At 43.5% G+C, this 13,090-nt stretch overlaps 1 protein-coding gene across 10 annotated transcripts in view; it reads right to left on the bottom strand.

The window, feature by feature from the left end:
- The window catches only part of r3hdm2 (R3H domain containing 2), a 304,603-nt gene that overhangs the window by 86,758 nt on the left and 204,755 nt on the right, over positions 1 to 13,090 (bottom strand). For 8 of the 10 annotated variants that reach the window (XM_080218004.1, XM_080218002.1, XM_080218006.1 and 5 more), the window contains 4 exons: positions 12,272 to 12,380; positions 10,850 to 10,945; positions 177 to 208; positions 19 to 72 (listed from right to left, as the gene is read on the bottom strand). In XM_080218004.1, coding sequence (XP_080074130.1) covers positions 19 to 72; positions 177 to 208; positions 10,850 to 10,945; positions 12,272 to 12,380 — 291 coding nt within the window. The remainder of the gene's footprint in view (positions 1 to 18; positions 73 to 176; positions 209 to 10,849; positions 10,946 to 12,271; positions 12,381 to 13,090) is intronic. The other 2 variants (XM_080218009.1, XM_080218011.1) reach the window with 1 other exon arrangement.

The following is a 13,090-nucleotide window of genomic DNA, read 5'->3' as shown; positions in this document are numbered from 1 at the left end:
AAAGAAATAGTTGAATACCTAAAAAGCTGCCTCCTTTTTTGCAAACTAGAAGAACTGCATTCTTTGGAGACTCTGTTGATTGTATTAGAAAGATAAATGTATTTCTAAAGATTTGGGACATTCTTTCAATTAAAAGCAGCAACTGCATACAGAAGTGTGGTGCACATGACACTGACCTGCTGTCCATCAGATAGCCATTGTATGAGGACTGAAAGAGAAAGAGAAGTGTTTCATAAATCATTATAATTGAATCAACCTAAAAACCTTGAAGCATTCTTTAGGGGGAGTCAAATACCTTCTAACAACCATTTGAACTTAGACATTCAATTGCCTGATGACCATCATTCACTTCACATATCCTGTAAGACTGGATCTCGCCTTTATCCTTTTTAATGACCAAAATAAATTACAGCACAAAACCAGATGGTTTTTAAAGACGTGATCTAGGTTGGCTATTCAGTATTAAATTGCCCCTTAGTGACAGGGGGACTAGTTAGAGTTAATACATGGGGTTATGGGGATAGGGTCTGGGTGGGATTGTAGTCAGTGCTGACTTGATAGGGTAAATGGCCTCCTTCTGCACTATAGGGATTCTATGATTCTATTTATTTGTTCGTGTTGTTTTACATGAGCTGTAAATGTGAAGACTCGCAATTCTCAGGACTCAGGACTAAGTGCCCACGCCAGCAGGAAATCTGCAATGTCTGGCAGGCGGGATTCCCTTCCACCTGATGGACGCAAAGTTACACGTGCTGCAAATCAGTAGCCAGCTCAGCTGTTCAGGGAGCGAGGTAGCCATTTTAAAGGAGACAGGCCCCACTTCCCCCAGAAACAAAAATGGTCACACCCAGGCCCAACACTTATCCTCCTTCCTGTTTACTTCCCCACGCCTTCCCCTTCAGCACAGGCAGCTTGCAGGTAACTTGAAACCAGCCAAGTGCTTTCCACTTCCTCTCGTGTATAAACATTGCAGTTCGGAACAACGTGGATACTTGAGATGCATTCAAACACGAAGGGAAAGGTAAATGAACATGACAACGCATGCTGAGTAAAAACCATTAAGCTGTCAATCAAATGATAGTTCAAAGGAATGGAGTGAAACTGAATGGAAACAAAGGTTGAGAGAGGGATTGAAGGTATTTTAAAGACTCTAAGCTTTCTATGAAGGCTCAGAGACTTGAAATAAATAGTGTTAAAAAAAAGGCTGAGTGAACAGCTGTGAAAAGAATTATCTCCCCCCAGTGAAAAGGACTGTCTCCTGTCAGTCAGAGGACTTAAAAGGGATCTTCTCACATCTGCAGCTTCCTAGACAGAGAAAATGGAATTCCTTCTGCAGTGTGGAGTGCTGCAGTGATTTGGAAACCTGCAAGCTGTTCAGGGGCAAGGAGGTTTAAGAGACCAGGAAACTGCAATGATTTTTAAGAGTATAGAAACAATAATGAGTATTTTTTACCCCAGGATGGTGTCTGAGCACCTTTCCGAGGGCTAGAAGGGGCAGTCCAGCCACAGAAGCCCCATCTGGGGGAAAGTACCAAGGTGCACCCCAGATGAATAGCGGGAGCAATTGAACTGGGCTTCAAGCCCACTGATATTTTCCAAGAGGCAATTTGAATAATTACTGCTTCCGGCCACTATGACAAGGAACCTGGTGGAGGCCAGGAGCATCTGGGAGACATGGGTTTGTCTCCAAACATGCTTTTGCCCAATGCCAGATTCTCCACACCAATGCGATTCCCAAAGGAAGTTCATGGTGTCTGGAGAATCCCGGCAAAGTTCCGCATCAATCTGGACTTCGGAATGGGGATGGCGTGAGAGGAGAGAATAAGAATTCAAGTGTGAGTCAAACAGCAGTGTGATTGTTTGGTGAGTATTTTGCTCCAGTATCTTTCTAAAATGTGTAATTTATGAATAATTGTCAGGTTTTACTGGTACTATTAAGGTCTACTTGCAGTTGTAATGGTTACTGGAAGTAGTCGGGTCGATTAACTCTAAACCAGTCAAGTAATGATTGAGTTACCAGTACTCAATAAAGGTGCTGGGGCAGATGCTGTGTTGTGACTGTGGGATGTGGCAGTTTCTCTGCATGAAATGTCAGCAGCTTGTGGGAATTCGGCTCAAAATCCGGAAGCAGAGCTGCAAACACTGAGGTGCATCAAGGAAGGGGCAGTTACCTGACACTTCCAGGGGGCAGTCACACTTCTGGTTGGGCAGATCTTTAGAGTTGGTGAATGGCCAAGGGGGCAGGAGTATGTGACTTGGGTCAGGCAGGTATGGGGACCCAGCATGTCGTCGTGAAGAAGCCTCACCCCCGACTCTGTGCAACAGATACAAAGTGTTTTCTAGATGTGCAGGTGAGGAGGACTGCAAGATGAACGAGCAGATTGACCATGGTAGCTTGGTGAAGACGGTGTTCATGTGGCAGGGAGTGAAACGGAGTGTGATCGTGATGGGTGACAGTATAGTCAAAGGGATAGGTACTGTTCTCTATAGCCTCAACTGGGAGCTCAGGCTTGCGCTGCCTGCCCTGTGCCAGAGTTGAAAACATCTCCTTGGGGCTCAAGACAAACTTGAGGGGATGGAGAGCAAACACAAAGTTTGGTTGAGTAGTGGATAACGTGGAGGATAGCTGTAATCCCCAAAATGATATTGCTGGGTTGATGGAATGGGAGGTAAAGTAGCAGATGGATTTTAACACAGAGAATTGAGAGGTAATGCATTTAGGGTGGTCAAACAGTAATGCATAATTAATGGGAATACTGAGAGGGGTAGATGAAGTAAGAGATCTTGGCATATAAGTACACAGGTCCCTAAAGGCAGTAGTTCAATAAGACAAGGTTGTAAAGAAGGCATATGGAATGCTCTATTTCACTGGCAGAGGTATAGAATATACAAGTAAGGAAATAATGTTGGAATTGTATAAAACACTGGTGAGGCCACAACAGGAATATTATGTGGTGACCAGGACTGCACATTACAGAAAGGATGTAATTGCTTTGGAAAGAGTGCAGAGGTGGTTTACAAGAATGTTGCCAGGGCTAGAAAAGTGTAGCTATGGGGAGAGGTTGAAGGTATCTACCTTGAAACAAAAATGGCTGAGGGGTGACTTGATAGAGGTGTACAAAATTATGAGGGGAAGAGATAAGAGTGGGCAGGATAAAATTGTTTCCCTTGGTGGAGAATTCTAGAAACAGTGGACCTAGATTCAAGGTAAGTGGGATCCAAAGCAGTGGGGAGACAGAAGGGAAGGTTGAGGACAACACAAAAGTTAAAGAGAGCACATTAAATAGTAAAGGCAGTGTCAGTAATCCTAGTACAAGTCAGCTCATGCAAAAGCAAGACAGAAAGCAAGGGAAGTCCAGATTTAAACTGCATTTATTTCAATTCAAGAGGCCTGATGGGCAAGGCAAATGAACTCCGGGCATGGATGGGTACATGGGACTGGGATATTATAGCAATTACTGAAACATGGCTAAGGGAGGGACAGAACTAGCAGCTCAATGTTCCAGGGTACAAATGCTATAGGAAAGATAGAACAGGAGGGAAGAGAGGAGGGGGAGTCGCACTTTTGATTAAGGAAAACACAGAATTACAGAATCCTACAGAGCAGAGAGAGGCCCTTCGGCCCATCGAGTCTGCACCGACCACAATCCCATCCATATCCCTACATATTTTACCCGCTAATCCCTCTAACCTAAGCATCTCAGGACACTAAGGCCAATTTTAGCATGGCCAATCAACCTAACCTGCACATCTTTGGACTGTGGGAGGAAACCCACACAGACACGAGGAGAATGTGCGAACTCCAGACAGACTGAACCGAGCTGGGAATCGAACCCAGGTCCCTGGAGCTGTGAAGCAGCAATGCTAACCACTGTGCTACTGTGCCGCCCACAAACATCACAACAGTACTGAGAGGGGATATATCCTAGGATTTGGCCACTGAGTCTACATGGGTAGAACTGAGAAATAAGGGGGAAAATCACTTTGATAGGATTGTACTACAGGCCCCCAAAATAGCTGGTGGGAAATTGAGGAGAAAATATGTAAGGAGATTACAGATAACTCCAAGAAAAATAGGGTGATAATAGTAGGGGATTTTAACTTTCCCAACGTTGACTGGGACAGCCATAGTGTTAGAGGGCTGGATGGAAAGAAATTTGTTGAGTGTATTCAGGAGGAATTTCTCATTCGGTATGTGGATGGCCTGTCTAGCGAGGGGCAAAATTGGACCTCCTCTTGGGAAATAAGAAAGGGCAGGTGACAGAAGTGTTAGTGAGGGATCACTTTGGGACCAGTGACCATAATTCCATTAGTTTTAAGATAGCTATGGAGAATGATAAGTCTGGCCCAAAAGTTAAAATTCTAAACTGGGGTAAGGCCAATTTTGATGGTATCAGGCAGGAACTTTCAAAAGTTAACTGGGGAAGGCTAAGGGACATCTGGTATGTGGGAGGCTTTCAAAAGTGTGTTTTAACCAGGGTTCAGGGTAAACACATTCCTCTTAGAGCGAAGGGCAAGGCTGGCAGAAGTAGGGAACCCTGGATGACTCGGGATATTGAGGCCTTGGTCAAGAAGGAGGAGCCAGCTCAGATCAAGTGAATCCCTTGAAGGGTATAAGGGGTATAGGGGTAGAGTTAGAGTTGAGAGAGAAATCAGGAGGGCAAAAAGGGGACATGAGATTGCTTTAGCAGATAAGGCAAAGTAGAATCCAAAAAGCTTCTACAAATACATAAAGGACTAAAGAGTAACAAGGGAGAGAGTAGGGCCTTTTAAGGATCAACAAGGTCATTTATGTGCAGATCCACAAGAGATGGGTGAGATCCTCAATGAATATTTCTCATCAGTATTTACTGTTGAGAAAAGCATGGATGTTAGGGAGCTTGGGGAAATAAATAATGATGTCTTGAGGAATATACATATTACAGAGGTGGTGGTGCTGGAAGTCTTAAAGCGCACCAAGATAGATAAATCCCTGGGATCTGATGACGTGTATCCCAGGACACTGGGGGAGGCCAGGGAGGAAATTGTGGGTCCTCTAGCCGAGATATTTGAATCATCGATAGTCACAGGTGAGGTGCCTGAAGATTGGAGGGTGGCAAACGTTGTGCCTTTGTTTAAAAAGGGCTGCAGGGAAAAGCCTGGGAACTACAGGCCAGTGAGCCTCACATCTGTGGTGGGTAAATTGTTGGAAAGTATTTTGAGAGACAGGATCTATAGGCTTTTATAGATACAAGGACTGATCAGGGACAGTCAGCATGGCTTAGAGAGTGGAAAATTATGTCTCACAAATTTGATTGAGTTTTTTGAAGGGGTAACCAGGAAGGTAGATGAGGACAGTGCAGTTGATGGTGTCTACATGGACTTTAGCAAGGCCTTTGACAAGGCACCACATCGTAGCTTGTTGCATAAGGTTAAACCTCATAGGATCCAGGGTGAGGTATCTAAATGGATACAAAATTGGCTTCTTGACAAAAGCCAGAGAGTGGTTGTACAGAATTGTTTTTCAAACTGGAGGCTTGTGACCAGCGGTGTGCCTCAGGGATCAGTGCTAGGTCCCACTGTTATTTGTCATTTATATAATTGATTTGGATGAGAATATAGGAGGCATGGTTAGCATGCTTGCAAATGACACCAAGATTGGTGGCATTGTTGACAGTGAAGAAAGTTATCTTGAATTGCAAATGGATCTTGATCAATTGGGCCAGTGGGTCGACGAATGGCAGATGGAGTTTAATTTAGTTAAATGCGAGGTGATGCATTTTGGTAGATTGAACCAGGGCAGGACTTACTCAGTTAATAGAACATAGAACATTACAGCGCAGAACAGGCCCTTCGGCCCATGATGTTGCGCCGACCAGTTTTTTTTAAAAAAAACACTGACCCACTAATCTAAACCAATCCTTTTTCGTCCATAAACCTATCCACAGATCTCTTAAACGCCCCCAAACTAGGCGCATTTACAACTGCAGCAGGCAGGGCATTCCAGTCCCTCACCACCCTCTGGGTAAAGAATCAACCCCTGACATCCGTCCTATAACTACCCCCCCTTAATTTAAAGCCATGCCCCCTCGTGCTAGCTTTCTCCATCCGAGGAAAAAGGCTATCACTATCCACCCTATCTAAACCTCTAATCATCTTATATGTTTCAATAAGATCCCCTCTTAGCCTCCTTCTTTCCAGTGAAAACAACCCCAAATCCCTCAGTCTCTCCTCATAGGACCTCCCCTCCATACCAGGCAACATCCTGGTAAACCTCCTCTGCACCCTCTCCAAAGCCTCCACGTCCTTCCTGTAATGTGGGGACCAGAACTGCACACAGTACTCCAAGTGCGGCCGCACCAGAGTTGTGTACAGTTGCAACATGACGCTGCGATTCCTAAATTCAATCCCCCTACCAATAAACGCCAAGACACCGTATGCCTTCTTAACAACCTTATCTACTTGATTCCCAACTTTCAGGGATCTATGTACACATACACCTAGATCCCTCTGCTCCTCCACACTATTCAAAGTCCTCCCGTTAGCCCTATACTCAACACATCTGTTACTCCTACCGAAATGAATTACCTCACACTTCTCCGCATTAAACTCCATCTGCCACCTCGTGGCCCAGCTCTGCAACCTGTCTAAGTCACCCTGCAAACTATGACACCCTTCCTCACAATCTACCACACCTCCGACTTTGGTGTCATCAGCAAACTTACTAATCCACCCAACTATACCCTCATCCAGATCATTAATAAAAATTACAAACAGCAGTGGCCCCAAAACAGATCCCTGAGGCACACCACTCGTAACCGAACTCCATGACGAATATTTACCATCAACCACCACCCTCTGTCTCCTATCTGCTAGCCAATTCCTGATCCAAGTACCTAGATTACCCCCAATCCCATACATCTGCATTTTCTGCAGAAGCCTACCATGGTGAACCTTATCAAACGCCTTACTAAAATCCATATATACCACGTCAACTGCCTTACCCCCATCCACCTCTTTGGTCACTTTCTCAAAGAACTCAATAAGGTTAGTAAGGCACGACCTACCTGCTACAAAACCATGCTGACTGTCTCTAATCAATTCATTACTCTCCAAATAACTATAAATCCTATCCCTAATAATTCTTTCTAAAACCTTGCCCACAACAGAAGTAAGACTCACCGGTCTATAATTCCCGGGGAAGTCTCTGTTCCCCTTCTTAAACAATGGGACAACATTCGCTGTCCTCCAATCTTCCGGTACTATACCAGAGACCAACGATGACCTGAAGATCAGAGCCAGAGGCTCTGCAATCACCTCTCTTGATGGCAGAGCATTGGGGAGAATTACAGAACAAAGCGATCTAGGGGTTCATGTTCATAGTTCCTCGAAAGTGGAATCACAGGTGGACAGAGTGGTGAAGAAGGCATTCGGCATGGTTGGTTTCATCGGTCAGAACATTGAATACAGGAGTTGGGACGTCTTGTTGAAGTTGTAGAAGACATTGGTAAGGCCACACTTGGAATACTGTGTACAGTTCTGGTCACCCTACTGTAGAAAAGATATTATTAAACTAGAAAGAGTGCAGAAAAGCTTTACTAAGATGCTACTGGGACTTGATGGATTGAGTTTATAAGGAGAGGCTGAATAGACTGGAACAGCATAGAAGGCTGAGGGGTGATCTTACAGAGGTCTATAAAATAATGAGGGGCACAGATCAGCTAGATAGTCAATATCTTTTCCCAAAGGTAGGGGAGTCTAAAACTAGAAGGCATAGGTTTAAGGTGAGAAGAGAGAGATACATAAGTATCCAGAGGGGCAATTTTTTCACACAGAGGATGGTGAGTGTCTGAACAAGCTGCCGGAGGTGGTAGTAGAGGCAGGTACAATTTTGTCTTTTAAGAAAGGATTTAGCAATTACATGGGTAAAATGGGTATAGAGAGATATGGGCCAAATGCGGGCGATTGGGACTAGCTTTGGAGCTTAAAAAAGGCAACATGGACAAGTTGGGCCGAAAAGCTCGCTTCCATGCTCTATGAGTCTAAGTGGCCGTAGGTGTAGACAGGACATGAGGAAGACTTTTTTTTTGTACGCAGAGGATGGTGGGTGTCTGGAATTCGCTGCTGATTCGGGCAGAGACTCTAAACTTGTTTAAAATGTACCTGGATCTGCACCTTAACTGCTGTAAACTACAGGGCTATGGGCCGGGTATAGGAAGGTGGGAATAGAGGAGGCTCTTGGATGTCCTCTGGTCGGCATGGACAAGATGGTCCAAATGGCTTACTTATGCGCTGTCACTTTTCTATGGTCTACATGGGTTTCCTCCTGGCACTCCAGTTTCCTTCCACAGTCCAAAACAAGTGTACGTTAGGGGGATTGCCGATGCTAAATTGCCCCTTAGTGTCCCAGGATGTGTAAATTAGGGGGATTAGCGAGATAAGTACATGGGGTTACGTACGAAGTTAGGATTTGGGTGGGATGATCTGTTGGGAGAGTCAGTGCTGACTCGATGAGCTGAATGGCCTGTTTCCTCTTCACTGCAGGGATTCTATTATTCAAGTAAGGTTGTTATGCTTCAGTTATACAGGGCACTGGTGAGACCACATCTTGAATACTGTGTATAGATTTGGTCTCCTTACTTAAGGAAGGATGTAAATATATTGGTGGCAGTTCAGAGGGGGTTCACTAAATTGATACCCAAGTTGTCTTATGAGGAAAAGTTGGACAGACTGGGCTTGTTTCCACTGGAGTTCACGAGTGTGTGTGTGTGTGTGTGTGTGTGTCTGAGACAGAGAGAGAGAGAGAGAAAGAAAGAGAGACTAGGTTGAAATATATAAGATCCTGAACGGTCGCGACAAGGTGGATATGGAAAGAATGTTTGCTGCATGGGTTTCCTCCCACAGTCCAAAGATGTGCAGATTAGGTGGATTGACCATGATAAATTGGCCTTTAGTGTCAGGGGAGTGAGCAGGATAAACATGTGGGGTTAGGGGGATAGGGCCTGGGTGAGATTGCTGTCGGTGCAGATTTGATGGGCCAAATGGCCTCCCTCTGCACTGTAGGAGTTCTATGATTCTTGTGGGTGAATCCAGAACTAGGGCGGGCACTGATTTCAATATTAGGGGCTGCCCTTTTAGGACAGAGATGAAGAGAATTATTTTCTCTCAGAGGGTTGTGCAACTTTGGAAGACTCTGCCTCAGAATACAGTGGAGGGCACTGAATATTTTAATGCAGAGGTAGATAAATGAGCAAGGAGATCAAAGGATAGATAGGAATGTAGAGCTCAACACAAACAGATCAACCACGATCGTACCGAATGTGCAAAAGGCCCAGTGGGCCAAATGGCCGCCTTCTGCTCCCATTTCTTATGCTGTTAATATGTTACAGCAGGACACTTCAGTAAATTCAAAGTATTCAGGCACAGTCAACATGGTTTTGTGCAAGACAAATTGTGTTTAACCCATTTTTTGGAGATCTTCGAAAGAGAAACATGTGCTTTGGACAAAGGGGAACTGGTGGATATACTATACTTAGATTTCCAGAAGGCATTTGATAAGGTGCCACACCAAAGATCATTGCAAAAAATAAAAGCTCATGACGTAGGAGGTAACATTGGCATGGATAGAAGATTGGCTGGCTAACAGGAATCAGAGAGTTGGCTAAATGGGTCTTTTTCTGGTTGGTAGCATTAAACGAATGGTGTGGCAGAGGGATCAGTGCTTGGATCTCAAATGTTTACAATTTACGCCAAAGGCTTAGATGAAAGATCTGAAGGTATGGTTGTTAAATTTGCTGATGACACAAAGATAGATAAGTAAATTGTGAAGAGGACAACAGGAGGCTAAGAAGGGATATAGGGAAATGTAAATGGAGTATAATGTGGCAAAGTGTCAAACTGTCTGTTTTGGCAGGAAAGTATAAAAGCATATTATCTAAACGGTGAGAGATTGCAGAGCTTTGAGATGCAGAGGGATCTGGGTGACATAGTGCATGAAATTTGCAGGTATAGCGAGTAATTAGGAAAGCTAATAGAATGTTATCATTGGTTGTGAGGGAATCCATGGACAGATTTTTGGGGAATTAAGGGATATCGGGAGTGGGTGGGTAAATGGAGCTAAAGCCAAAGATCTGCCACGTTTGTATTAAATGGCAGAGCCAACTTGATGGACCACGTGGTCTACTGCTCCTATTTCTTATAAGCTTATTTCAAGTTCATTGAAACATCTTGTGGCATTCCTTGAAATCAGCAGTTCTGCTGTCCTAGTCAATATCCTTCTCTCAATGAATACCGCTGGAAAGATAATTAACTGATTTTATTGCAATTTGCTCAAAGTGTGGAAAATGCTTTCCACGTTTGCCCATATTACTGAAACGACAAAATCATTCTTTGGATGTGAAGCCCTTCAGGATGCATCAGAGAGATGCAATAAGTTCACAGTCTTTTTCCATTGCTAGATGCTTCAAAAGAGCTTTGCTAGATACGTTTTGAATCATCTAACTGATGTTTACGACACATTCAAATCGAAGATGGTAGAAGCTTTTTCATGAAAATACGGAGATAATAGGCCCAGATTTTACTGGCACGCCTGCCTAGATTTCAGGGCTGGCAAGGCTTACAGAACGGCATTCTCCATTGGCCTTGGGCGCAATCTTGGGAACCTCAGATAGGCGTGCTGGAAAAATACTGGCCAATATCCAATTTAAATTCTTATTAGCATAAATGAATACGGATTCTTAAAAATATGTTTTTCTAAGATGGTTGTTATTTGATCTCAGGATTAACTTTCATCAATTAGTGTTCTACAGCAAAATTCCAGCCCTCGAATAAAGAACAAAGCCATTTCATGAATAACTATCGCAGGGCTTACTTCTCGAGCAAATATTCGATCCCTGACCCGTTGATACTCTTCTTCTCTTTCCTCAATCGATTTACTCCTCCGGTCATCTCGCAAAGGTACTCTCATCTGTAATCATATCAAACAATCAAGTAGCAAAAATTTCCAACAGGGGATAAACTTTAAAATGCTCTTACGCGAGAGAACTGCCTCATAACATTCAGCCAGCAGTGCAGCAAGGTGGAGAATTGTCACAGTATAATCTTGCTGAAAAATCTTTGTCGAACCTACTCTGCAACTTTGGGACCATCAACCCACTTGCATGGTGCAAAAGCCTAGTTCAATCATTGCAAAAAACAAAAGCAAGATCACAACTGCTTGCTATCTCAATAAACCACATCATCTCAGGTAAGATTCCCAGTGCTTTGGGTGTAGTAAAATCATGAATTCTTCATAAAAAACTGCCAAAGGACTTCTTCAACTCCTCACTTTAATGTTATTTGCATCATAAAGTCACCTTGGATAGAGTCACAATGACATCCACTGAGTCACCACTCAGTTTTCTGGGATTTCTCCCCAACATTCGACATCATCAATACACCATCCTCCTCAATCAGCCTTCTTCCATTGTCTAAGCTCTTCAAGTACTGAACTCGTATCATTCCCTCCTACCTGTGCAAGGAGCACCAGAACATCTCCAGCAATACCTTGGAATTCTCCAAGAACCTATCCTTGGTCCACCCCCCAACTGTACTACATCTATGTGGTAGCCCTCAATGACACCATCCCCCAGGCACAAGGCCAATTTCTGATGCATGCTAATAATAACCAGCTCAACTATTTCCCTCAACCCTTTGTGTACTGTCAGACTGCCTGACAATTAAACGATGAATGAACCTAAATTCCTTCTGTTATTAAGCTATCCACTAGTCACCCCAATAACCCCCTCTCATTACTGACTCTATTCCCTCTATCCAGCCAGCTGTTCAGCATATTTGACCTTGAATGAGCTTCAAACCCCACGTTTTGGATGAAAACCACTTGCGCTAAACCTTCTCAATATTGCTCTTCTTCACCACACCTCACTTGCCAAACTCTAATACGTGCTTTCGCCATCTGTGGATTCAATTTCTCCACTATGCACTCTGCAAACCTCCCATGGGTGAAACAACTTTCTGATACATGATTACTTCTTTGCAAAAGAACAATGTGAAATCTCATTCAAGCGGATTCTTAAAATAATTCCAGTGCATGATATAGTAACTTGCACCTCTCTGCTGCCCCTTTACTCCCTCGTGCGTGTGTCACCTTAAACAGAAAAGTCAGGTGCTCTCTGTAACCATGTCCAAGACACAAAAGAGAGATTGACAAAGTAAACAAGAACTGCTGCCATCTCACAAGGATAGAAGCATTTTTTTTTGCTTTACTGCAAATTAACTCCACATATGATCTTACCTGGTTGTCATCCTTGTCTAGACTCGTGTCATCTCTTTTCAAGATAAATCTCTTTTGAAAATCCATACTCTTCTCATCTTTTATATGATCTGAAAACCTCTGCTCTGGTCTATGGTGGGGGGAAAGAAAAAGCTTATTAAACTGTCAGCTTTCCGTTAAACACTGGGAGGATCAAAAACATAGATTCCCTACCCTTGTTACTGATTCCATTCTCCTCCCTAGCCATTGTTGGAGGCAAAAACCATACTGTTTGCCTTACTCAATCTCAAGTTGAGTGTTCAACCCATCTTAGCTACACCAGGCTCACAGATCTGATTGCCCTACACTCCTGTTCCCATGTTCCATCAGAAAGACCATCAAGTTCCACTGCCAAAGCACTACCCTATTCAGTGGCAAATCAGTTCACCAACTAAAGTGAATCAGACAAACAGGAGGGCAAATTAAAGGGGTAGCCCCTTGAAGGGATGCTGCCTGAACTAAAAACCAAATCACAAATGAAACTTAAAACATCAGGGCTAAACATTATTAAGAGGGTCAATAAGGCACCCAGTCCCTGCAGAGAAGGTCTTGACTGTGCTAGTAACCCCATATGTGCTCCCTATTAGGGTACAGGTCTGAAACCCCAAAATATGTTATGAAGTTCGATTAGACCCCAAAAGTTTTTCTATTTTAGTATTAGTGAGGATAAGGTGTTTCACTCCAGGTGTGATTCTATTGACCCACTAGAAAGCTTTAATCAAAACAAACTCAATTTAACAATGCAATCTAACTATAACAAATAGATTTAGCTTAACATTTACCAACTGAAATACTTAAACA

The sequence above is a fragment of the Carcharhinus amblyrhynchos genome, chromosome X (assembly GCF_965287045.1).
Source record: "Carcharhinus amblyrhynchos chromosome X, sCarAmb.v2.hapA, whole genome shotgun sequence".
NCBI lineage: Eukaryota > Metazoa > Chordata > Chondrichthyes > Carcharhiniformes > Carcharhinidae > Carcharhinus > Carcharhinus amblyrhynchos.
Note: the sequence above shows the minus strand (reverse complement) of the source record. Positions and strands in the feature narration are given on the sequence as shown.